Source organism: Salmo trutta, chromosome 16 (assembly GCF_901001165.1).
Source record: "Salmo trutta chromosome 16, fSalTru1.1, whole genome shotgun sequence".
In the NCBI taxonomy this organism is placed as follows: domain Eukaryota; kingdom Metazoa; phylum Chordata; class Actinopteri; order Salmoniformes; family Salmonidae; genus Salmo; species Salmo trutta.
Window position 1 is genome coordinate 40,203,512 of NC_042972.1, and position 27,998 is coordinate 40,231,509.

General features: G+C 41.5%; 1 protein-coding gene across 1 annotated transcript in view; it reads right to left on the reverse strand.

Moving 5' to 3' along the window:
- Nucleotides 1-2,616: 2,616 nt before the first annotated feature.
- The window catches only part of ccdc3b (coiled-coil domain containing 3b), a 38,973-nt gene continuing 13,591 nt past the window's right edge, over nt 2,617-27,998 (reverse strand). The window contains exons 2-3 of the mRNA XM_029694388.1: nt 13,762-13,936; nt 2,617-3,952 (exon numbers count right to left, since the gene is read on the reverse strand). Coding sequence (XP_029550248.1) covers nt 3,668-3,952; nt 13,762-13,936 — 460 coding nt within the window. The 3' untranslated portion in view covers nt 2,617-3,667. The remainder of the gene's footprint in view (nt 3,953-13,761; nt 13,937-27,998) is intronic.

Below are 27,998 nucleotides of genomic sequence, written 5' to 3' on the forward strand. Positions count from 1 at the left end.
TGTTGCTCCTAGATGTTTCCACTTCACAATAACAGCACTTACAGCACTTACAGTTGACAGAGGCAGCTCTAGCAGGGCAGAAATGTGACAATCTTACTTTTTGGAAAGGTGGCATCCTATGACAGTCCAACGTTGAAAGTCAGTGAGTTCTTCAGTAAGGCCATTCTACTGTCAATGTTTGTCTATGGAGATTGCATGGTGGTGTGCTCGATGTTATACATCGGTCAGCAAAGGTTGTAGCTGAAATAGACGAATCCACAAATTTTAAGTGGTGTCCACATACTTTTGTATATATAGTGTATGCGAGAAGTGTGGGCTTGACCTAACAAACACCTATCATATCATAAGAGCCTCAATGTGTCTGAAGTGTGCCAAATAATAATGTCCTGCAGGCATTGAATTTAATTACTTTGCTCGATTATAACAATCTTGTTCCATCGGGATGCAGTGACCTGTTTGTTGCTAATCAGTACTGGTCTTTAATGAGATACTGTATGTGGCAAGGATCAGATTTAGGGAATGATCAGTGTTGATCTTTGCGATGCTACAGTAGATATGGATGCCTGGAAGTCAATCACAACATTTTCGCTAATAATAAAACTACAAGCTCATACTATTGAGAAACTGCAAGACTGCGATACAAATGTAAAAAACATAATGTTTATTTTTTTCATTATTTGCTGTCATACATGAATATACTAAGGTTAAATTAAAGGCAACCAAATGATTATTGTTTGAAGAGGACAAACATAAAAGCCAAGTACAACACATAATAGGGGACTTGGGACGCCTCTCAGTTCTGACACAGAAAAATATTTTACTGTACCACATCACACCTCATTGGCTAGTGGTTGTATTTATTGAGTGCTCAGCACCCTGTTTCAAATATAAAAACACATTTTTCACTCAATAGAAATGTATAAAACCACCCACAAAAAGTTGGGATCTTAAAAAAATAACAAATAAACCTGGAAGCCCTTGGGATAAAGTTATTATTGGTTAATAATAACCATATAACTGGCAAAATGAGAAACATCTAGATTTCAACAGAATTTGTTGGTGTGTAATGGTTATAGTTGGAACTGGGGAGGGAAGGGAAGGGTCGGGAGAGCTTATCAGAGCCATAGATACAGTATTAAGAGTTTAGCATCTGTGTTGTCTATCGTCTGTGTTGTCACTAAATCAAACTTCCTGTACTCTGTGGAGGTGATCCAGCATCAGTTGTTAAGGACAGAATGTAACCTTTTACATGTAACACTCAAGTCATTTAGCAGATGTTCTTAACCAGCATGACTGTTTTGGGTTTCGCACCCTCAGGGCAGCAGTGTGGGGTCCTTGGCATGGTTTTGCCAGTACACCAGTAGGCCTTTCCTTGACTTTCCCACTAGTTCTCCAAAAGGTGACAGCTACCATGGCAGCATCTCACCTGGCATGGAGACTGGCATCGAACTCCACTCTGGGGAAGGCAGAATATTTTGCCTGGGCATGTTTGGGGCGTGAGAGGTGTGTAAAATTACAGGGTGAGACTTTGACCTGCCAACATAGCTCAAACACCTCACCTTATTTATCAGAATGTTATATATTTTTTCAATATTATATCCTCACAGGAGGATAAGGCTTCACAGAGGCAGACTGACCTCTACTCTATGGTACTGAGATGAGGGGACCTAGGAAAGGGGGGATATGGGAGCAAGGTTGGATGAGATAGGGGGTCAGGAAGGCCCGGTGGGATGAGACTTTGTGATTACCATATCCCCCAGCATACATGTTTGTAACAAAGCAGTTGTATAGACGGGTTGGCTGACAACGTCACAGAAATTACGAGTGTGCATCAATGTGGCCTTGCTTTGTTATGATTCTGAATGATCAGATAACTAGCAAAAATGACAAGAAGATGCCATTTTGTGATTCGTAGCTGGCTCGTTTCAGCTAGTTTTATCTTGTTCTTGATACCGTATCTTGTTTTGAGGTGTTTTCATTGATTTCATGTCAATGCCAAAATGGCAAAAATTCACTAGCTTGCTAACCAAAAAGTGTAACAATGTGTTTGAGAGATGTCCTCATTGTGCAAATGTATTTATGTTTCAATAAACATTTGGAGACTAAATACAGCTTACATGTTGTCACAATCAAAGCGAACCCCCATCTGTTTTGTTCTCACTGTTCTATAACCAGTGAGTCGTAATGAAGCAAGAGTGCCGTCTCAGCCTGTGGGTGGAAATCACATTTGATCCAAGACAACGTTTCCCAGCTAGCGCAGTGGATCTAGGCCGATTCCGGCTGAGAGTCGGGGCACTCGGCTGAGAGTCATGTGGCCGACATCATGTGGCCTGAGTGTGGGCCACCTTTGGCAGTATTACTTATGGCTAGGATGCAGGGATTGAGCTCGGGCCGATTCCGGTGTGTGTTATCTGGCCCAAATGTATTACTTGGGGCTCAGGCCGATTGAGGCTACTCTCTGGCAGATTATTACACGGGCTGCTTTATAAAATTAACATTTCATTATACATTTTTTCCATATTTTCTCATTGTTTCTGTGATAAAAAAAATATACAAATAAATTCTTTAAGAGTCCTGTGTAGTATTTTTGAATTTTGATACTTTGTGCAAGGCAATTGATAAGCATTAAAAACTTTGTGGATGGAGCCTCCCGAGTGGCGCAGCGGTCTAAGACACTACATGCAGTGCAAACTGCATTGCTACAGATGTTGGTCTGAGACCTGTGCCGGCCGCACCCGGGAGACCCATGAGGCGATGTACAATTGGCCCAGCGTCGTCCGAGTTAGGGGAGGGTTTGGCCAGCTGGGATGACCTTGTCCCAGTGCACTGTAGCGACTCGCTGACACGGTCACCAGTTGTACGGTGTTTTTTGTGGATGGGTATAATTTGTATTTATAAAATGTATAATAGTACTATTTAAAATGACAAAATTGGGTAATTTTGAATACATTTATTTACATTTGCATCAGGCCGCTTCTGGGGGGAGTCTGGTAAGATGCTGGAAAGTCGGCTGAATTCTGGTAGACGGAAACGGCCGATGTACTTGGGCCGATTCTGGGTAGTCATTCATTTTGATTCTGGGCCGAGTCTGACACCTAATTCCGGGCCGATTCAATCAGTTCCGGCCCCCAGGAAGAGGGACGCTTCTGGGCCGATTCCTCATTGCTAGCTGGGTTTCATCAAATTGTCCTGCTACTCTTCCTGTGGTAAGAACAGAGTGACTCAATGTGATTGCAATGACAATAAACGCTTATCACATTGTAATGTAGGCATTCCTTATAGATCCATACAGAGTATATGTGTGTGAAATAACTTGATTTATATTTAGAAATTATGAAGGCTATTCTATAGTATTATATTATTGAAGGGAAAAATAATAAGAAACCTCCATCGTTGTTTTACTGCATCGTTTTTTTCAGCATACAAAATGTTTCTGATTTTCTGAATGCACTTTCTTGTAACAGAGGTGTGCCTAGTCTGCATCACATTAAGGGTATGCAATTCCTCTATCTCCATAGCTTTTGACATGATACATTATGACATACAATACATGTCTATAGCCTACTTATCCTTCTCCTGATGTCACATTCTATACAGTTCTTATATCCTTTTAAGCCTGTCCATGTCTGCAGTGCAACAGGTGGTGGTGGTAGGGGCGGGTTTGGGCTTAGTTTTTTAGCGTCTTGGTGAGGATCTTTTTGAGGGCGGGTCTTTTTTGGTCCTGTGTGGTGTCCTGGTGTGGGTGGGGGGGCTCGGGGTTGTGCAGCTGTTTCATTGGAAGGGTCTTCTGGTCCTTGGTGTCTCGATTGGCCTGGCGTAGCAGGCGCTTCATGTTCTTCACCTTGTCTCGCAGATGGCTGTTGGCCTTCTCCAGAGAACGCACCTTTTGAGAGAGAGTCTTCACACGCTCCTCCTCCTCAAAGAGGGCCTTCTGCACCGTCGAGCACAGCAGCTGGAAGAAACAGGAAGTCAGTCAACAGGAAGTGAGCAAAATGCTCATTTACCAGATTGAAGTTGATCATAATTGATTCAGATGATGTGTGAGTTCAGAGAATAAAGTCTCAGGCTGTTGTTTAGCATGCTGTTCTATAGTATTATATTATTGAAGGGAAAAATAATAAGAAACCTCCATCGTTGTTTTACTGCATTGTTGTTTTAGACCTTTGATGATCCATTGCACAAACCCCAACCAAGTTGTTAACCTAATTCAGTCCTGAATCTTTAGATCCTATGGTTACTCAAGTTCCTGATACAGTCTTAATGTTTGGAAATATATCATTTACTTCAAAAGGCAAAGATATTCATCTCCTTTCTTTGAAACATATTTCAGAAAACAAATGCTTGCCTTTGGATATGCTAAAATGGTAATGTCAAGCCACAATTTATTATGTGCCAAACAATAGAGATAGAAAAACAAATCTAGAAACTGTTCCACTTCAGTGATGGAAAGTCTGAGACAGATTCTAAGAATTTTTCACCTCATATGTCATGAATTAGACCTAATCCTTTGAACGAGAATACACTGATATTGAGGATGAAAGATATCTGCTAATTTACTGTGTTTCTACAGCTAAGTTGTAGGTGAACATACTATCAAACTAAAGAATATTCCCTTCATTCAAAACACATGACACACAACTTTAATGATTAACGATAAACACAAGGTAATTACTTCAAAATGATGATAGGTGTCATCAGTTAACAGTGGTAGTACTGAGGAGAGTAACCTATCATGTTTGTTGATAGTGTTAAACCTTCTAAGACCAACAGTGAAGTCTACTTGTATTTAAAGATATTCCCTGGTTCTTTTGGATACTTTTTAGCCAGTAGTTCTAAAATTCAAAAGACACTTGCACATCTGAGCTATCATTTTTGCAGGTGCATGGTAACAGTTGAATAAGATGAGAAAAAAAACCCCGCACACTGCTCTTGATAGTATCACTGCTCTTGATAGTATCATTGCTCTTGATAGTATCACTGCTCTTTATTAATTAAGCTTTATGTTTCGGCCTTCGTCAAAGCTTTTGTACGTTTTTTTTAAAAATTAGCACCCTTATGTAGCCATAGCTCCACCCACATCCGTTCAATGCATCGAATGTGGTTGGAGTCAAGGGAAAATAAGTAAGTGTTAGCAAATATAACAATGCGCATTTCATAAATATTCGAATAAAGTGTGAACATAAAACGTATTAAACACATCTGTAAAACCACAATGAGGACATCGACCCATCAAGCAAGTTTTCGTAAATCATTGGGTACAGCGCAAGAAAAACGTCAGTCATCTGAAGTGGTGGCATTAATTCATGTTCACATTTACAAAATAACATGCATGGGCATTTCATCATTAAGACCTTCAGGAAATAATGTCTGGAGGTTGAAAATCCCAAAACATTCTCTGTCACTCAGAGTATTATTTATATCCCCTCCCCTGTCTGATATCTTAACTTTCTCTGTGCCACAAAATCTAAAAGGTAGAAATGTCATGTTTTTGGTCATTAAAATGTACTGCGACTGGATAATCCCTGTCGTTTCTCCTGATGTTCAATAATTCTGTTTCAGAGAACGAGAGGTGTTACCTACATAACACAGCCCACATGGACATATAATCATGTAGATAACATGGGTGGTGGAGCACGTAACAATGTCATTTATTTGGAACTGTTTTCCTCTATGTCGGTGGCAGAAACTTTCGCACTTCATCATATTGCTGCACTGTGCGCAACCTCTGCATTTCTAGCTACCATTCGGAAGACGGCGTAAAAGAGCCTGGCTCATTTTATTTTGTGGCTGGCTGTTGGCATGGCCTGTTGATCGCGTAAATTGCGACCTCTCCTATATACAGTGCATTCAGAAAGTATTCAGACCCTTTGATTTTTAATTAACAATGTGAAATGTTTGCAAAAGTATAAAAAATAATAATATATATATATCTTATTTACATAAGAATTCAGACCCTTTGCTATGAGACTCGAAATTGACCTCAGGTGCATCCTGCTTCCATTGATCATCCTTGAGATGTTTCTACAACTTGATTGGAGTCCACCTGTGGTAAATTCAATGGACATTTATTTGGAAAGGCACACACCTGTCTATATAAGGTCCCACAGTTGACAGTGCATGTCAGAGCAAAAACCAAGCCATGAGGTCGAAGGAATTGTCCGTAGAGCTCCGAGAGAGGATTGTGTCGAGCAAGAGATCGGGGGAAGGATACCAAAAAATATCTGCAGCATTGAAGGTCCCCAAGAACGCAGTGGCCTCCATCATTCTTCATTGGAAGAAGTTTGGAACCACTAAGACCCTTCCTAGAGCTGGCCACCCGGCCAAACTGAGCAATCGGGGAAGAAGGGCCTTGGTCAGGGAGGTGACCAAGAACCGGATGGTCACTCTGACAGAGCTCCAAAGTTCCTCTGTGGAGATGGGAGAACCTTCCAGAAGGTCAACCATCTCTGCAGCACTCCACCAATCCAGGCTTGATGGACAATGGCTAGACAGAAGCCACTCCTCAGTAAAAGGCACACAACAGCCCGCTTGGAGTTTGCCAAAAGACACCTGAAGGACCATGAGAAACACGAGGAAGGAGGAGGAAACTTGACAACATCCCTACAGTGAAGCATGATGGTGGCAGCATCATGCTGTGGGGATGTTTTTCAGCAGCAGGGACTAGTCAGGATCGAGGGAAAGATCAACGGAGCAAAGTACAGAGAGATCCTTGATGAAAACCTGCTCCAGAGCACTCAGGACCTCAGACTGGGGCAAAGACTCACCTTCGAACAGGACAACGACCCTAAGCACACAGAGAGAGAAGCATGGGATAAACTCCCCAAATACAGGTGTGCCAAGCTTGAAGCGTCATACCCAAGAAGACTCGAAGCTGTAATCGATGCCAAAGGTGCTTCAACAAAGTACTGAGTAAATGGTCTGAATACTTACTTAAATATGATATTTAAGTTTTTATTTATAATACATTTGCAAAAATGTCTAAACTGTTTTTGCTCTGTCATTATGGGGTATTGTGTATACGTTGATGAGGACCATTTTTTATTTAATCAATTTTAGAATAAGGCTGTAACGTAACAAAATGTGGAAAAAAATCAAGGCTTATGAATACTTTCTGAAGGCATTGTAAGTTGTTTGTCATAAGATATGGTATCTATAGCTCTATCGATCACTGAGTAAATAGAGAAAAAACTATGCGGTTTTGTCAAATAGCAGTAGGCCAGATTCGAACCTATGCCGACACTGTATACAGTATATAGTATATACAGTATGTGCTGGAGGCTGCGTCATTACTGCTAGACCAGCCAGGACACTCAGCAGGTAACTCTTAACAGAAAATTCCAGGTAACCAAAACATTTGGAAGGAGAGATGGAGCTTGTTTGCCTGAGTATGTTTCATTCAGACCAGAGGTACCCACAGTAAAGTCCCCATTTCCACATCTTTCTGTCATTGTTATTGGAAATGCCAATAAATGCCACTAATCATAAGTGGCAGATGAATGATGTATCACTGTGGTCATAATGGTAGGGACCCAGGTTCCATAGAATCATTGACATAACATGCAATCTTGACACTCATCTCTTCATTAATACATTTATTTCCAGCCTTAGTGGAACATTTTCCCATGTTATCAGAGGGACATCAAAGGTTTTTGAGGGAAAACAGCTGTGGGTCCCAGTTGAAGATACCTCCATGGGCATGAGATTTTCAGTCTAACGCAGGAAATTGACGACTATAATCATAACAGCATGTGTGTTGGGTAATTATCATTCGTTTTACATGTGAAGACCCTAGAATGTCATTCTTACACAGCAGTAACAGTCATGTCTGTGTGGCATGATGACAGTATATGATTGCGTTGTGCTGTCACACAGTCCAGCCTGTGGGCCTAGCCATTCCTTTCAGTTATTTTGTAATACGAGTGTAATCATAAGAAAAACATTGTGCATTTCCTTGGCTTTGCCTCTGATTACAGATTTGAGCTGAGATGTGGTCATTAATGGAAATAAGCCAATTCTTATTCCTTCACCGTGAAAGAAGGCTTTTATGTGCAGTCAGCACATGATTGGAAACAGAGAAGACTGATGTAAATCTTGAATTCAATGAATGGCATCTAAAGACATTGAAATGGCAGATTATTCGTTTCTATAAAGGGACCGTACAGGACTCTATGATGTAATCACTGGCGTTGATCTTGACACTGAAACTCTGAGGTGAACCATGGATAGGTTATGGAGAAATGTGTAGACATCAGCATGTTTACTAGCATTCAGTATCTTACAATGCGTATGAGGCACACTTTTCCCTCAACCTACTTCAAATCAGGACCACGGGACAGGGCTTTGAAACTGATCCAATAATTTGGTCACACTTAATTTGAACAGTCCAGATAGTCCATCTGTAAATGCTCTAAAGATGGTCCTACTATCAACAAACTATCTGACGCTAAGCAACTACTTGCTAAGGTTACGGTTAGGATTAGGTTTAGATTAAGGGTTAGGGTAAGGTTTAGGGTTAAGTTTAGGGTTAGGTTAAGGGTTAAGTTGAAATATTACTGATAGCCTGTAGAGCATCTACAGATGGACTACCCAAATAAAGTTTTACCAAAATGTTTTACCTACAGTACCAGTCAAAAGTTTGGACACACCTACTCATTCAAGGGTTTTTCTTTATTTTGACTATTTTCTACATTGTAGAATAATACTGAAGACATCCAAACTATTAAATAACACATATAGAATCATGTAGTAAGCAAATAAGTTTTAAACACATCTAAATATATTTTATGTTTGAGATTCTTCAAAGTAGCCACCCTTTGCTTTGATGACAGCTTTGCGCACTCTTGGGAATCTCTCAACCAGCTTCATGATGAATGCTTTTCCAACAGTCTTGAAGGAGTACCCACATATGCTGAGCACTTGTTGGTTGATTTTTGCTTCACTCTGCGGTCCAACTCATCCCAAACCATCTCAATTGGGTTGAGGTTGGGTGATTGTGATGGCCAGGTCATCTGATGCAGCACTCCATCCCTCTCCTTCTTGGTCAAATAGCCATTACAAGTACAGTCTAATAGATTTCTGTTCTGTGCTCATTGTAGAAAACTCCATAGATGGATAAAAAACCTGTATGCCTCTCCTTGTCTCTCAGCCGCATCCCACTCTCCAGTCAACATACTCTACTCTGCATTGACACTTAGAGAGAGAAGCACAGCAGAGCTCTAACTAAGGGGAGTCTGACTGTCTGCACCATCAGAGCAAGGCCTCTATCCACCACCTAAAGAATTCTGGTCTCCCAGCCACAAAGAACAAATTACACTTACAAGCCTCTCCTCAGTAGACCTTTGAAGATTGTGGTTAGCCCTGACTACAAAGCCACTATTAGGGATGTAAAAAATATTTTCACATGGCCATCCCCTTGTACTGTAAAAATGTTTTACATACATTTCCCCCTCATAAAATGTACTAAAAAAGAATGATTACCACCACAAATAACAATAACTGTAGCAACCCTGTATTTATACATTTACATTTAAGTAATTTAGCAGACGCTCTTATCCAGAGCGACTTACAAATTATAAGTGTGGATAATCGACTTGACCACTTCTCCCTGTTTGTCTCATTACACTACGAACAGAGCTGGCTGCAGACAATGATCAGCTAGTGGGAAATCAGATAAAAAAATGTTGATGCTATGTATACACTGAGTGCACAAAACATTAGGAACACCTGCTCTTTCTATGATATAGACTGACCAGTTATTGACATCACTTGTTAAATCCACTTCAAGCAGTGTAGATGAAGGGGAGGATACAGGTAAAAAAATATATAAAACATGGATATTCCTCTATATTCTTGTGGAATTATATTGAACATTTGTTCAGATTTGAATGATTTTATGTATGGTATGATTGCTAGTTAACCTTGTAAAGTTCATGCCCCAACAAATTGAGGCTGTTCTAAGGGCAAAAGGGGGTGCAACTTCATATTAGAAAGGTGTTCCTAATGTTTTGTACACTCAGTTTGTGATGGCAGAGTATGCAAAACAAATGTGCACCCAATTGATACAAATCATCATGATATCATTCTGTCAGGAAGGCCTACTTTGCAGTCAACATTTAAATGGTAATGTTTTTGGGGAAAAATGTGCAGATTTCAGCATTCATGGCGGGTTTTATAGAGCCAATAAGCTATTAAGTTATATATATATCTTACCTTTAGAAGTGTTTACTTCAGGCTGACTACTAGCATCTTTTGAGTTGCAATGTCCCATAAATTGAATGACCAAATAAACCTAAACTACCTACAAAATGAGTTTTGCAGCGACACAATTGTAAAGGAAGGCTACAGCTAAAAAAATGTTTGATTACTTCTGCAATTCACAAATGATTCCCATGATTCGATTCACCGCGATGTAACCAAACCCCAACTACTACAATTGGGAAGTACTTTATTCAATTTGAAGCAAATAATCATTTAAAACAAATGGTTTCATATAAATTAATTTAAAAAAATATGTGAAGAGATTTTAATGATTTTATGTGTGGTATGATTGCTAGTTAATGATTAATGATTGCTGTTGCAGATCTGGACAAAATTGTCACGGCTGTCAAAAGGATCGGACCAAAGTGCAGCATGGTTGTAGTTCCACATATTTATTTATTCCGTGAAACGTTGCGATACACAAATAACTAGAATAACAAAACCAACAAACCGTGACGCAGAGAGGAATAAACACTACTCAAAAAAACAGGTGGGACAAACATCAGCTTAAATATGACCTCCAATTAGAGACAACGACAACCAGCTACCTCTAATTGGACATCATACCAAACAAAACCAACATAGAAATACAAAACTAGAAACTGAACATAGAAATACAAAACATAGACAAACACCCCTGTCACACCCTGACCTACTCTACCATAGAAAATAACAACTTACTATGGTCAGGACGTGACAAAAATCCACCTACCACTATTATCACTATGGATAGAGGGCAGGATAGAGTTGACTGTATAGCAAGTGCACAGAAAAGTAATGGAAGTACCAAAACACCTTGATAGGGGAGGTGCATGCAAGCAGATGAGGAAATTTGGCTGTAAGGAAGAAATTATATAGTAAAACCTGCAAATGGTGCATGTAAAACAGGGAAAAGATTCACTACCCTCCCCTGTATCCAATAAATACACAATTTCACATAATCCTCCCCAAAGCAAAAATAAAATCCCCTATTTCGGATCAGCCCGCCCCACCCCTGTCAGTTAGCAGAATGCTTTCTGGATAGCATACAATTCCATTCCCTGTGAAGTGGGGGCTCCTATTCAGTGGCAATTTTATCATGTAAATCTTGGTGGGACAAACAAAACAAACAAATTGGGGGGTGCATACCAGCAAAGCCATTACACAACACAACACTAAACAATGCATTAATTGCACTATAAAGGTGACAAACGGTGACAACAAACTATATAGGGCCTATATAAAGCTATCCCAACAGCAGAGTTCCAACAGCAGTCCCAACACTTTACCTCTGCTACACATAGCTATCTGCGGTGCCTTGTCTGGCAGCGAAACAGTTCATTCAGCCTAATTTACTGCCTTTTAAAAAAACATATCTGACATGGCTGACATGCTTAAACAAATGTGGTTTCTACTGACAATTGAGATGTACAAACTATGACATAAGGGGACGACAAGCGGATAAGAGGCAATCTGTAAATTTCGATTAAGACATTAACGAGCGAGCTAGGACGGATTTAGTCAATATAACTGTTTGTTCAGAACATTCTTACAGTGTTCTCCCTGTACATCAAGTCAGAACCATAGGATAAATAAAGGGGGCATATAAGCCGACAATGAAAGCTCTTACAATATTTGATGATTACATTTCTCTAAAACAGGTTATAGGCTACATGTGCACCAACAAGTCAGAACGGTAGGCAAAATTCAGAGGGGAAAATAGATCAAATTATTAGGGTGAAGCACATGGGCACTAACAGTTTACTACACAACATACACTTAGTATTACTTTCTTAGCTACAGTATACATATCTCCCTGGCATATTACATAATTTATGCAGCAGCATACAAGACATTTTTGGACTCAACTTGCTGTGCTGTACTCACTTGAACAGGAATGAGGTGCGGCAGTCCTTTGTGGGCAAATTTTGTCAAACTTTATCATCAAAGCTTGGCATTCTCTGGATTTATGTTGCTTTCAAAACATCTGGGAACTCGGAAAAAAACAAGGTTGAATCATGATGACGTCAGTGATCTTCCGGGAATAGCTTTAGAATGAGGTTCGAGTTCCCAATTTACAATTCGGAAGTTGGATAACGGTTCAAAATGTATTTTCCCAGTCGGAGCTAGTTTTTTCCTGAGTTCCCAGTTGTCTTGAACTCACTGAAGTCAGATTTCCCAGTTCTGAGTTAACACTTGTTATGAGCACGACAGAAATCATGCTAGATTGACAGCATGGCCAACGTTGAATGTTTATAATTTTAAGCATGGAAAGAGAACCTTAAACCGAGAATTGGGACCACACACCTACTCCAATGAATAACAGGCTAGTGATTGCTTTGCAATGCTTACAGTTAGCCACTGATTCCTTCCAAACCACTCATTGTTGAAGGTGCGATTTCCAATTTGCTGTATAATGTTTATGTCTAATGCCCGATGAGCACCGATACTTTTTATCTCTAATTTCTCTTCATTATTTCGCTTCATATGACAAGGATTAAAAAGGATTTGCCAGTAGATTGTTGACTTCAAATCAAACTGTTGTGTCATCGGCAAACTTAATGATGGCGTTGGAGTCGTGCCTGGCCATGCAGTCATGAGTGAACAGGGAGTACAGGAGGGGACTGAGCACACACCCCTGAGGGGCCCCTGTCTTGAGGATCAGTGTGGCGAATGTGTTACCTACCCTTTGACTTCTAGCTAAGATTTTGAAAGTATGTCCAATCAAAGCTACTGTAGATATAACGTGATTTGACATCATTTTATCTGTGGCCAATGACCTTGAGCCTTCTTGGATTGGCACTTATAATGTAACTCTATGACAGCTCCCAAGGGGCTTGAATTTTGTAGCTCTACCCATAGATTTGTCAGTGATGTAGTGTCCCCATGTGTGACAGAACACTAAGCCAATTACGGCGCAACTAGTGAACATTACCAAGCCCTACGCTCCACATTTTCCGCTGGCTGCCCCACCACCACAGAGAGCACTGAGCTAGGCTGAAACACCTGCATTTTGGAGCTGCCTTACTCAAGAAAGCAAAAAAGAGACCATGTTTGTATGATTGAATGGAGGCTTTATTAACTCAAGTATCATTCATATTTTTTGGGCTAAAAATGTGGGGCTCAAAACACCACTGCTCCCATTGCATTCTGTTTCATTATAGGCACTGTTCACTGATTGGGGGTCAAGGGGAGGTTAAGCTAAACATAATACTATGCAGCACTACCTTTTACTAAAATCTTCCTGTCTATCAAGTGTAGGTGATCATGGAAGACTTGCTACAATATGCAACGCTGCATGCTACCTCAGCCATGGGGAATGGCAAGGAAATTTGATCAGCTGTATATAGTGTGTCTGTCAAAGGTTTCCTGCATGTGTTTTGATGAGATTCTTCCAACCTAGGTTGTTTTTCTTTGCCGATCTTGCTCTTTGGTGGTTTAAGAGCTGCTGTTTAAGCGATGCTGTTAAGACTTTTGTAATAAAGGCACACAAAAACAAGAGCGATAGATAAGTTTAATTCGTACCCGGCTGTCTTCCTGAGCCTCCCACTCTGGGGTGTAGGTGTGGACTGTGATTCCGGCCGTGCAGTTGGAGAACTGGAAGAGGCTGGCGAACATGCGGTGGTTCTCTGGTGTGTCTGGGAAGATTGGGTCTTGGAAGTTAACCCCATGGGGAATGATGTTGTAGTTCTCATCCATCCTGAGGAACACAGAGAGACAGGGGATCAAGATGCATTGCATTTGAATTCCACACACACACACTCTCATACTGTAAGGCTTTGAGACTGAAGTGTGGCAGATTTTGTGATACTGCCTTTGGGGTTTTAGACTGGGTTAAAATAACATGTATTTTATCCTGCTCAGTGTGTCCCGTGTGGCTCAGTTGGTAGAGCATGGTGTTTGCAACGCCAGGGTTGTGGGTTTGATTCCCACGGGGGACCAGTACAAAAAGAAGAAAAAAATTTATGAAATGTATGCATTCACTACTGTAAGTCGCTCTGGATAAGAGCGTCTGCTAAATGACTAAAATGTAAATGTATGTGTGTGTCACGTCCTGACCAGTTAAGGGTTATTTATTTCTGGAGTTTGGTCAGGATGTGGCAGAGGGTATTTGTTTTATGTGGTGGTGTAGGTAGTAGGTTGTTTTATTTATGTATTCCGGGGGTTTTGGGCACTGCTCTGTGTTTATGTATTTCTAGGTTTAGTTAGTTAGTTGTGGGTATAGGTTCTAGGTTTGTTTTCTATGTAGAGTTAATTGGGATTGGACTCCCAATTGAAGGCAGGTGTGTTGAGTTGCCTTTGATTGGGAGTCCTATATTAGTAGGGTGTGTTTGTCTGTGGGTAATTTTTTGTGAGCACTGCGTTTATTGAGCCTGCTACACTGTCTAGTCGTGAGTACTGTTTATTGTTTTGTTTTTCCTGTGGATGCTTTTCGTTTTTTCCATTAAAAGAATGAGTATCCACATACCCGCTGCATTTTGGTCTTCCCTTCAACACGGCACCTTTTGTGACAGTGTGGCTTTGGTATCTGTTTATCTCAACTATGCTTTGGGCCACAGCTGTCTAATAAAACCTCCAATCGTGTGACACGGAGGGGAATACCCGTAGCATAACAGTTAGAGCACCTGCAGTAAAATATTATAACAATTATTCAGCAGCTACACAAAAACACTTAAGTATTACAAAGGCATTTGGCAACACAATTACATTTACCTCCAGGTGAAACATTGAAAGTTCACATCCAAACTCATCTAAACTAAGTGGCATACTCTCTCTCTCACATCCTCTCTTCTTTCGTTCTGTTTTTATTAATTGTGGTGTTTAAACCATGTCACTCATAACCTCTCCAAGCAGACATCTGCACACACACACATATCCACACACACACACCTCCCATCAAATGAAGGAAGTCTGTTATCACATCTCTCAAGGTGGCAAAATACATATTAATACAACACCATGGTTACCCTGGCATAAAAGGAGGAGAAATGACACACTTATTTGGTCTGCCTCTCGTTAAGGGCACTGCTCCGTTCTTTACTGTGAGCTTTGGCTGCTTTCTATGGGCAAGCCTGAGGAAAAGTTCAGATTTATGTTTGTGCTACTCAATTACAGAGAATAGATCACGTAATGGCCTGCAGAGTTTATTATAAGTAATAATCAAGCCTACATTGCGGTGAAGGAAGGACACGTGAGTTCTTCCATGGATTGTTTCCTAATGCAGGAAAATGTTCAATGGCCTGGTATGACATCATTTTGAATTATAAAGCTGGAAGGAAATTGTGTGTTTGTTCAAACAGATTTTTAATGTGATTATCAGGAGTTAAACAGCTGTGTTATTCAAATGATTCAAGCAATCAACATCTGGACCCTTTCTTTCTAAAATTATCTGCCGAAATTATTGCAACCCCTATTACTAGCCTGTTCAACCTCTCTTTCGTGTCGTCTGAGATTCCCATAGATTGGAAAGCAGCTGCTGTCATCCCCCTCTTCAAAGGAGGTGACACTCTTGACCCAAATTGCTACAGACATATATCCATCCTTCTAAGGTCTTCGAAAGCCAAGTCAACAAACAGATTACCGACTATTTCGAATCCCACCGCACCCTCTCCGCTATGCAATCTGGTTTCAGAGCTGGTCATGGGTGCACCTCAGCCACGCTCAAGGTCCTAAACGACATCGTAACCGCCATCGATAAGAAACAATACTGTGCTGCCGTATTCATTGACCTGGCCAAAGCTTTTGACTCTGTTAATCACCACATCCTCATCGGCAGACTTAGTAGCCTTGGTTTCTCAAACGATTGCGTCGCCTGGTTCACCAACTACTTCTCTGACAGAGTTCAGTGTGTCAAATCGGAGGGCCTACTGTCTGGACCTCTGGCAGTCTCTATGGGGGTACCACAGGGTTCAATTCTTGGGCCAACTCTTTTCTCTGTATACATAAATGATGTCGCTCTTGCTGCTGGTGAATCTCTGATCCACCTCTACGCAGACGACACCATTCTGTATACTTCTGGCCCTTCTTTGGACACTGTGTTAACAACCCTCCAGACGAGCTTCAATGCCATTCAACTCTCCTTCCGTGGCCTCCATCTGCTCCTAAACACAAGTAAAACTAAATGCATGCTCTTCAACCGATCGCTGCCTGCACCTGCCCGCCCATCCAGCATAACTTCTCTGGACGGTTCTAACTTAGAATTTGTGGACAACTACAAATACCTAGGTGTCTGGTTAGACTGTAAACTCTCCTTCCAGACTCACATCAATCATCTCCAATCCAAAGTGAAATCTAGAATTGGCTTCCTATTTCGCAACAAAGCATCCTTCACTCATGCTGCCAAACATACCCTCGTAAAACTGACCATCCTACCAATCCTCGACTTCGGCGATGTCATTTACAAAATAGCCTCCAATACCCTACTCAACAAGCTGGATGCAGTCTATCACAGTGCCATCCGTTTTGTCACCAAAGCCCCATATACAACCCACCACTGCGATCTGTATGCTCTCGTTGGCTGGCCTTCACTTCATAATCGTCGCCAAACACATTGGCTCCAGGTCATCTACAAGACCCTGCTAGGTAAAGTCCCCCCTTATCTCCGCTCACTGGTCACCATAGCAGCACCCACCTGTAGCACGCGCTCCAGCAGGTATATCTCTCTGGTCACCCCTAAAGCCAACTCCTCCTTTGGTCGTCTCTCCTTCCAGTTCTCTGCTGCCAACGACTGGAACGAACTACAAAAATCTCTGAAATTGGAAACACTTATCTCCCTCACTAGCTTTAAGCACCAGCTGTCAGAGCAGCTCACAGATCACTGCACCTGTACATAGCCCATCTATAATTTAGCCCAAACTACTACCTCTTCCCCTACTGTATTTATTTATTTTATTTATTTTGCTCCTTTGCACCATATTATTTATATTTGAACTTTGAACTTTCTTCAAACTACAAATCTACCATTCCAGTGTTTTTCTTGCTATACTTTATTTACTTTGCCACCATGGCATTTTTTTGCTTTTACCTCCCTTATCTCACATCATTTGCTCACATTGTATATAGTCTTATTTTTTTTTCTACTGTATTATTGACTGTATGTTGTTTACTCCATGTGTAACTCTGTGTTGTTGTATGTTGTCGAACTGCTTTGCTTTATCTTGGCCAGGTCGCAATTGTAAATGAGAACTTGTTCTCAACTTGCCTACCTGGTTAAATAAAGGTGAAATAAAATAAATAAATAAATAAAAATCTGACAGATGCTTGAACCACTGTTCTTCAGAGAAAACTTTTCTCATGCATTCTGTTAGGTTCATATAATGACGGTCAGCACAGAACAGTATATGTTACAGTATTTTCTCCAATCAACAGCTTCCAACCCCCCCCCCCCCCCCCCCCCCCAGTCCATGCATCTAGACTCCATCTAGGTTATGAGTGACAGTAGCTGCATGCGAGAATTGTTACATTGGGTTTTGAGGGTAGTGAACGAAAATTGAGTATGGCACAAAAATACAAAATAAAAAGGCACCTCATGTATGTGTGTGTATGTGTGTGCGTGAGCTCTATGTTTGTATGTTTTTGTCTGACCTAGACAGCCTGATGTTTTGTCCCTACAGTGGGGGTCATTCATAATGTTGATAATGATGGCCAACTCCGGCACTGGAATGTTAGCAGAGGCAACACAAGGTCAACCCTAAGAGCTACAGTGCCTTCGGAAAGTATTTTTCCACATTTTGATTACGTTACAGCCTTATTCTGGAATGTATTACATTTTTCAAAAACTTCATCAGCAATCTACACACAATACCCCATAATGACAAAGCAGAAACAGGTTTAGAGATTTTTGCAAATTTATAAACAGAAATACCTTCGCTATGAGACTCGAAATTGAGCTCAGGTGCATCCTGTTCCCATTGATCATCCTTAAGATGTTTCTACAACTTGATTGTAGTCCACCTGTGGTAAATTCAATTGATTTGACATGATTTGGAAAAGGTACACACCTGTTTATATAAGGTCCCACAGTTGACAGTGCATGTCAAAGCAAAAACCAAGCCATGAGGTCGAAGGAATTGTCTGTAGTGCTCCGAGACAGGATTGTGTCGAGGCACAGACCTCGGGAAGGGTACCAAAACAGTTCTGCAGCATTGAAAGTCCCCAAGAACAAAGTGGCTTCCATCATCCTTAAATGTAAAAAGTTTGGAACTACCAATACTCTTCCTAGAGCTGGCCGCCCGACCAAACTGAGCAATCGGGGGAGAAGGGCTTTGGTCAGGGAGGTGACCAAGAACCTATGGTCACTCTGACAGAGCTCTAGAGCTCCACTGTGGAGATGGGAGAACCTTCCAGAACGACATCCATCTCTGCAGCATGCTACCAATCAGGCCTTCATGGTAGAGTGGCCAGACGAAAGCAGCTCCTCAGTGAAGGGCACATGACAGCCCGCTTGGAGTTTGCCAAAAGGCACCGAAAGGACTCTCAGACCATGAGAAACAAGATTCTCTGGTCGGATGAAACCAAGATTTAACTCTTTGGCCTGAATACCAAGCATCACGTCTGGAGGAAACCTGGCACCATCCCTACGGTGAAGCGTGGTGGTGGCAGTATCATGCTGTGGGGATGTTTTTCAGCGGCAGGGACTGGGAGTGTAACGTCTGTCTTCATGAAGAGAGGACCAAGGAGCAGCGGGTTGCGTGCTCATCATTATATTTATTTTAAATAAAGACTGTGAACACGGAAAACAATAAACAACGAAATGACGACAGGAAACAGTTTAGCAGGCTATACACATAACAGCAGTGCTAAAGACAACTACCCACAATTAACAAACAAAACACATCCCTATATATAGGACTCTCAATCAAAGGCAGCTACAAACACCTGCCTTCAATTGAGAGTCCAACACCCAATTACCTAACATAAATCAAACACCCTTCTAAACAAACCACCACCCCGAACCACATAAAACAAATACCCTCTGCCACGTCCTGACCAAACTACAATAACAAATAACCCCTATACTGGTCAAGACGTGACAGGGAGACTAGTCAGGATCGAGGCCAAGATGAACACAGCAAAGTACAGAGAGATCCTTGATGAAAACCTGCTCCAGAGTGCTCAGGTCCTCAGACTGGGGCGAAGGTTCACCTTCCAACAGGACAACGACCCTAAGCCCACAGCCAAGACAAAGCAGGAGTGGCTTCGGGATAAGTTTCTGAATGTCCTTGAGTAGTCCAGCCAGAGCCCGGACTTGAACCCGATCAAACGAATCTGGAGAGACCTGAAAATAGCTATGCAGCAACGCTCCCCATCCAAACTGACAGAGCTTGAGAGGATCTGCAGAGAAGAATAGTAGAAACTCCCCAAATACAGGTGTGCCAAGCTTGTAGCGTCATACCCAAGAAGAATCGAGGCTGTAATCGCTGCCAAATGTGCTTCAACAAAGTACTCAGTAAAGGGTCTGAATGCTTTTGTAAATGTGATTTCTGTTTATTATTTTTTATAAATTTGCAAAAATGTCTATGATGAGGAAAAAATACCTATCTATCTAATACATTTTAGAAAATGCAGACAAATTCAAGGTGTCTGAATACTTTCCGAAGGCACTGTATGTGGCTGGTAAGAGAGGATCCGGCGGGAATAACACTCTGTGTTTGACTGTGTTGGCCCCCCAAAAATGCATATGGTTCTAACTAACTATTTTGTACATACACAATAACACACTCACAATACACAAGACCACCGAGAATGTCTGTGTGTACTCATTTCAATAGCTTTGAAATTAATTTAACTATATATTTTGAAGGATGCTGGAACCAATGTCTCCCTCAAAACAATAACTGATTTACTGGTTTTAATTAATTCCATGCTCCTGAGACATGGATACTTCCCATCCTGACAAGCATGGCTTTGTGGATTGTTTTATACAACATCATTCATGAACAGTACGTTTTGTCCCTCTTTTATCTCCCTTCCTCCATCCCTTACCCGATCTCTCTCACCCTTCCTCCATCCATTCCTCTCTCACTCTTTGCTCTGTTGCATATGGCCAGTGTTTCCCCTACTTCTCAAGTCTAGCATGTAGCCTAAGTCTCCGGACATTTGGTTCCTATTGGATTACAAGCTGATGTATAAACCAATCAAATACTCACAGAGGGCGCAGTAATGTCAACCAGCACTAGTAAATACAGGCCAATGTTTCCACTGGTTTAAATTTCTACTCAGCTTCTACAAATTCCATTGCTCTTAGCAGAAACATAATTAAGCCCCAACCACTTGTGTACATTCCCAAAAAGTTCCTCAGGCAATGGTTGTAGAAAGAATTGCTGGCTTAGCCAAGTAATATCCTGGATGCGCTTTCTGTATTAGCTAGCTATATTGTCGCAGTTCTGCCAAACCAACTTATCATCTATATTACACCCTCAGCATAAGGTATCAACTACATACAGTAGATGGGACAGCAGTTATAGAGATTATCCTTTGTTTCAAACCCTCAGACTCCTTTTCACATCCCCTCTCAAATTCCCCAACTTTAAACAGCTCACCTCCCTCTCGCTCCCATCCCTCCACATAAAACCCTGTTCCTTCATAGGAAAGCTTGTCCTCTCGTCATAACCTTGTTTAGTCAAAGCATGTTGGTTTAATTAATGCAGCCTTCTCCTATTTCTTAGCTTTTCTTTGATGGTTTGACTGGTGAGTTTTGCGCTACCAAAATGGAACAAGCTGGCTGGTTGGTTCATGTGGCCACACGGTGGTGGAAAAAGTACTCAATTGCCATAATTGAATAAAAATGACAATACCTTATGTGGCGTACAGCGTATAAGCCACCAGGGGGAGACTCGTTGAGGCCAGGTGACAGACGGAGTCTACATCAAGCGGCGGTGGCTCCCTCTGCTGGATGTGCCAGGTCTCGACGGGTCCGCCCAGGACTAATTGGGGCTGATTGAGGCTGGTGAGTAAGTCAAACCAACTGGTTTGCCACAAATGGTGGAGAACGCAGCATTTGACAACGTGGTCGGACCAGGGTTGACGTTTACGCGGTACGGGCATGGACGAGTTGATAGCTCAGTTCTTTTGGGCACAGTAAGAGCAACAGGACATTCAGGAATGATCGCTGGAAGAACAGCGTCTACAGAATGTCTGCCTGCTTGAGGAAGTCAGGAAGCTGCGGGGAGAAACGCAGATCGATTTGCATTCCAATCAATTTTTAATCAAGCTAACGGACGATGACGACATCGAGACCTACCTTTGCACGTTCAAATGGACAGCACTCCGGGAAGGATGTCCCAAGGCGAAGTGGGCGAGTCTGCTGTTCCCGTCCCTGTCCCGGAGACAACCAAAAGGCATACTATGACCTCAACACCGAACAGGTGGCTTACTACGACGGTCTCAAAGAGGGAGGTACTCAGCCACTACCGGTACAGCCTGGAGGTTCGTGGCCGACGCTTTCCCCCCGAGCCCAGATGAGCGACCTACTGCGCATCACCAGGGCATGGCTCCTAATCGAAGTAACCACCCTCCCCGTTACCGACAAAGTGGTCATGGATCACTTCTAACAGGCGCTACCTCACAACATGAAGAGGGCGGCGAGCCTATGCACGCCCCAGACCTTGGAGGACCTCTTGGGAGCCGTGGAGACACACTAGAATAACGAGGCTCTGCTGAAGGGGACGCAGGACGAGTTCGGGAGCCATTGGAGGGGACGGAAGGACGACCCCACCCTCGTAGTCCACAATCCGACAGTCAGCCAGGCTAAAGGACCCCCCCCCCCAGATAGATGAAGACCAAAGGAGGTGTTTTGAGGCTGATTTCTCACCAACCGTACGGGGCCCATAAAGTTGCCATGAGGGCAGCACGTGGGAGGGATGGAGATAGTGAGAGGTTGGTACCAGATAGATGTCCTCAAGGTCTGCTAGATCCAAGGAGCTCGGTGATCTACCCAAGAGGAGACAGCATTCCCTGGAGCCCAGAATGCGGAAACCAGGAGGAGACCTGTTTCTTTTCTTTATTGTTTTAAATGAACACCCTTGAATCTGAGGTATCACACCTGTCTGTCTGATCTGTGTAAACGTAATAGAAAATGACTCAAGTGAAAGTCACCCAGTAAAATAATCCTTGAGTAAAGTCAAGTATCTGGTTTTAAATGTACTTAAGTACAGTGGTGGAAAAAGTACTAAATTGTCATGCTTAAGAAAAGTAAATGCTATAAATCAAATTCCTTATATGAAAGGTCAACTGCCCCTTAGAACCAACTTCATGTCACGATCGTGAGGTTAGACAGACGCAGCGTGATTTGAGTTCCACATACTTTTAATCCAAAGTGAAACTACAACAAACAATAAACAAACAAACACCGACCGTGAACAACCAGCGCGCACATCAGCACTTAACAAAATAATATCCCACAAAGCAGGTGGGCGAAAGGGCTTCCTAAATATGATCCCCAATTAGAGGCAACAATTACCAGCTGCTTCTAATTGGGAACCATACAACTCACCAACATAGAAATAGAATGACTAGAACACCCCCTAGTCATGCTCTGACCTAAACACCATAGAGAACCAAGGGCTCTTGTGTCAGGGCGTGACACTTCACTGGTTTTAAAATGGCATATGTGGCATCGATATGAGTCAGCAACATCAATTCTCGTGTCAAAATTGACTACAAAGTGTAAATAGCATAATTTTGGTCATAAAGTCAGTCTTGTCAAACTGAGTTTTGTAAGTGAGTTCGTCACAATTTACTGGAGGGTTGGGTATGGATTAGAGGTCTTCACGTGTCCCGTTCTGAACGTACCCGAGGACAACTAGACCCGTTCCATATAAACCTGGTCGGATCCAGACCAGGTCTGAGTTAGGGAAGCAGCAGAAAAGTCTAATTTTAAGCTACTTTATTAACCAGAGCTGATAAAGCCAGAGAAGGAGCGAGGTTCCACTCTAGCATGTGGGGGAGGGGCCGTACTGTGAGCGAGTGACACGGGGAGGAGGGAGGGGGATACACGAGACCGCAACCAACCAAGCCGACTTGTGCTACAGTAGACTAATAGCTGCCACAGCTAGGTTATTTAGCATCAATATGATTACGTAGTACCTGTCTTGGACTGCATCAAATCGGGAAAATCTAGTTAAGCTAGCTAACTGAGGCTGCAGTGCATGAGCTTTATCATCCTACAGTTACCAATAACTTAATTCAGAATATTATGTAGCAGCCTGCCTACCTGTTGGCTCTTGGTTGTTGTAGCCTCAGTGGTGTGTATTCATGGATGCCAAGGGAAGCCAGCCTTCTCCCCAAAATGTACCAAAAAATTATTATAATAATTTATCTATCTTTCATCTCTCTGTGTTTCATCATCTATGACTGCCTAATGCCGCTTTGATGACTTATGATTGGTCAACAAGCTACAAGTGCAACGCTCCACTCTCGTGAAAAGCAAGAGCAGCGGCATAAATTATACAATTTCTCTCTCTCTCTACTGCAGCAGACGCGTTTGGATCTGTATGGACCCTTCCGGACAAGTCAGTTAAAATTACAAATACCCGAGACCCATGACAATCATATCAGATCCGACAATCATATCAGATCCGGACCCGCTCGGGTCCCAGATCGGGTCTTGGGTATTCGGGTAAAGGTGGATCCGTGAAGACCTCTAGTATGGATTACTTACATGCTCACTTTTGCCAATGACACCCAATTGCCCAGAGACAACATGTTTTGCTCTGCCGCCAGCTGCCATGTGGACATTTATCGTCAAGTCTGCATATGAGCGCAATGCACACACATTTCGCTCGCCCAATATTTGCTGTCAATTTAGCATTAAACTAACTATTACTGGTTTTAGCTATATATGGCAAGTTTAGTTGAGTTTGTTTTCCTCAAGTTGAATGGGCAGAACACGACAGAAAGACAGCAGAAGATGACATACCTAAGTCTCACAGAAGATGGCAGGCATGCTAGATCGCAACGATGACAGCTATAGCAGCATGAACACACAATAGCGCGAGCTCAAGCAAGCAAGGAAGGAAATGGACCAGGATGAGATCCTTGCAACCTCTTTACCTCAGACCCCAAGCAAAAGTCAACCGGTGGAAAAAAGTGAAAAAGGACATTTCCATGTCTGAACTTCTCACTGCAATCCAGATCCTGACTACTAAACAAGACGCCACATTCTCCAAAGTGTCCACCATAGAGCGGGCTACCAAAGAAACATCAATGAAGATGGATGGTTTGTCAGAAAATGCCTGTCAGCTTCACACAGATGTGAGCGGGAACAAGGAAAATATAACATTTCTAACGAATGAGGGGAAGAAACTGAAGTCCAAAAACATGGAGCTGAGTGAGAGTGTAGCTGAACTTCAATGTTACTCTCGCAGGTGGAATCTGAACATCCAAGGTGTAAGAGAGGTAGAGCGAGAGGACATCAGGAAAGTCGTCATCATATCCTGGGGCAGGTGGCTCCGTGCATCAAAGACGAGCTAAGAGATGAGGATCAACGTTGTACATCGACTTGGGAATCGAAGAACTGATGGACCTTCTTGCAATGCCATCCTGTGCTTCACCATGCACCACTACAGGGAGATCATCTGGAAAGCGGACATGGGGAACAAGTTGCTGGACTAGAAGACGCTTCGCATCAAAGAGGCTCTGTATACCGCAGAATCAGACTCTCAGGGAGAAGCTGTGGCCGCTAATACAGAATGCTCGACAAGAGGGCAAAAAAGCTAGGTTCAAGGGCCCACATGTGTTCATTAAAGGAAGAAAGATTGCTGGTTGATTCTTGTGACATGACACCACACTTGAACTGTGAGTACTGCCAAGAGTAAATTTACCGTTCAAACTCTAACTTTATATAAACACTTTCCAACCCCCCTCTGTTGTTGATGCCTGGTCTTATTTCAATCTGGATGCAAGGGGTTATACCTGGACCAACAAAATTATGTCACGAAAATCTATAATAGATGTATTCCTAATTTCCCCCTTATTGTTACAATTTGTTCTAGATGTAGATTATCTAAGGGTAATCGAGGCTATTTGAAATTAAACAACACACTTCTCAAATAACCTATTTTCAATGGGAACATCAAATCAATAGCCAAATACATTTTTGCGAGAGAAGATGTGGTCATGGAAGTAAATGGGAAATTCTTAAAATGTAATGTCAGCGTTTTATCTATTAAACATGCCAAAGAGCTGAAGCACCTAAAGCACCTTAGATAATGTTTTTAAATGTTTTTATTATGTTATTTAACCCCCCTTTTCTCCCCAATTTCGTGATATCCAATTGGTAGTTACAGTCTTATCCCATTGCTGCAACTCCTGTAGGGACTCGGGAGAGACGAAGGTCGAGAGCCGTGCGTCCCCCGAAACATGACCCCGCCAAGCCGCACTGCTTCTTGACACAATACTTGCTTAACCCAGAAGCCAGCCGCACCAATGTGTCAGAGGAAACACTGTACACCTGGTGACCGTGTCAGCATGTATTGCACCCGGCCCGCCACAGGAGTCACTAGAGAGCGATGGGACAAGGACAACCAGGCCGGCCAAACCCTCCCCTAACCCGGATGACGCTGGGCCAATTGTGCACCGCCCTTAGATAATGTTTTTAAATGAGCAATCTTGACAGTCTTCAAAAGAAAGATAATTTATCTCAAGAATTAGAGTCTGAACTTAAATCTTTAAAACTAGAGTTAGAACAGTTTTACACAGATCTGGCAAAGTGTGCTTTTGTCAGATCAATAGCAAAATGGATTGAAGAGGGGGAAAGAAACACCAGTTATTTATTTGCACTCGAAAAGAGAAACTACAAAAGAAAATCTATAACTGAACTCAAAATGAATGATGTATTATGAAAAGATCCCACTGAAATATCAATGTTTGCCAATTCCTTTTATGAAAACCTTTACAACTCACAACTTCAGGTACATTGTTAAGAAAGCTACATTCAGAACTATGTCCCTGTGTTTGAGAATGAATTCCACTCAGTTTGCGAATCAATAGTGTAAATTAAAGAAATCACTTGCCCTGATGACCTGTCAGTTGAATTTTATATGCAGTTTTGGGAGTTACTTTTTATGTTTCAAGGTTTCATTGAAACTTCTGAAATGGTTTCCACTATGAAGTAAGGCCTTATTTCACTGATTCCGAAGCCTGATAAAGACCTCTCTCTCATTGACAATTAGAGACCCATCACTTCATTAAATATTGATTACAAATTGATTGCTCTGGTTTATGCCAAAGGGTTAAAGAAATGAATAGATCCAATTATAAATGAGATTCAAACAGGCTTTATGAAAGGCCGTCACATTAAGTTTCAACATTAGTTTAGTCTTGGACCTTATGGATTATTCAGATGCAATTGACTCAGATGCTGTTATTTTATGTTTAGACTTCTGTAAAGCCTTTGACACAGTTGAACATTAATTTATCTTTTGGTTTCGGTAAAAATGTGATCAAAGTCATTCACATGTTTTACAAAGATCTAAATAGTTCTGTGATATGAAACCTTATTATATCCAAAAGAGTCAGTATCAACATAAATGTACGACAGGGATGTCTGTCTTCACCTTTCTTATTAATTTTGGTATGCACATTTGCATGGCTTATCAATTTTTGACTGAGATATAAAAATTGACCAGCCTGCTAACAATACTACTCTTTTTTTAAGAGACAAAGACCAGGTTGCCCATTCCCTTAATGCCATCACTGCATTCTCTATTGCATCTGGATTAAAACTGAATGTTTCTAAATGTGAAATCTTATGTTTACAGTATATGACTCTAATGATAAAGAAATATAAAATATTCCTGTAAAGGACTGCGTTAAATATTTAGGAACACATATGAATTTCTCTCCTAAAATTAAGAAAACAAAGTACATATTTAATAATTGGCTATAAAGGGATCTACACTTGGAAGAGCACTTCTGTCCAAAGCAGAGGGACAGCTCACTTTGTGTACCATCTCATTGTCTTTATTTGTAAATCCCTCTACCTGTAATGAGATTGACAAGGCATTTCTTATTTGTAAAAGTCTTTCAAACTAAAAAGTCTATCCTCTGAAATAAGAGATCTGAAGGAGGTCTGGTAGTGTTGGATTTTGTTGACAAAAATAACACGTTCAAGGTCAATTGATTGAAAAGATGTTTGGTCAATAAAGAATCCATTTGGTATTTCATTCCAAACAATGTATTTTATATGATGGGAGGTCTTAAATTTTGACTGAAATGTAATTATTTTCCTGAAAGATTACCCACTAAATTAGATAGGTTTCCCCAACAAGCTTTAATGTCCTGGAAAATATTTTTCCTACACAACTTCTCCCCGCATAATGCTCTTTTGTGGAATAATTCAGAAATAACTGTAAGGAGTAAGTCATTGTTCTACCCTAGCTGGCATGAAATAAATATTCACTTTGTTTTTGATGTATTCGACAACAGGGGTAATTTTCTTTCATAGGAACAATTTATTACATTGAATGAGTTTCCAATACCTTTCAGAGTTTATTTCTGTGATCAAAGCCATTCCTAGCGGTCTGACTACGCTAAGGAAAACTAATCTTAGCTTTGGTGATGATCACAGAGCTTATCCAGAACTCAGCCTGTAAGGCGTGGGCTTACTTGAGAAATCTTGTTGTAACAAATACAAAAAGACACTTTCCATTCAAGGAACAAATTTATTCCTGACATTGTCTGGAAAAAAGCAGGGTTAATGCCTTACAAATACAATTTAAGATTCTGCATAAGATACTATACATCCATATAATTCCACGATG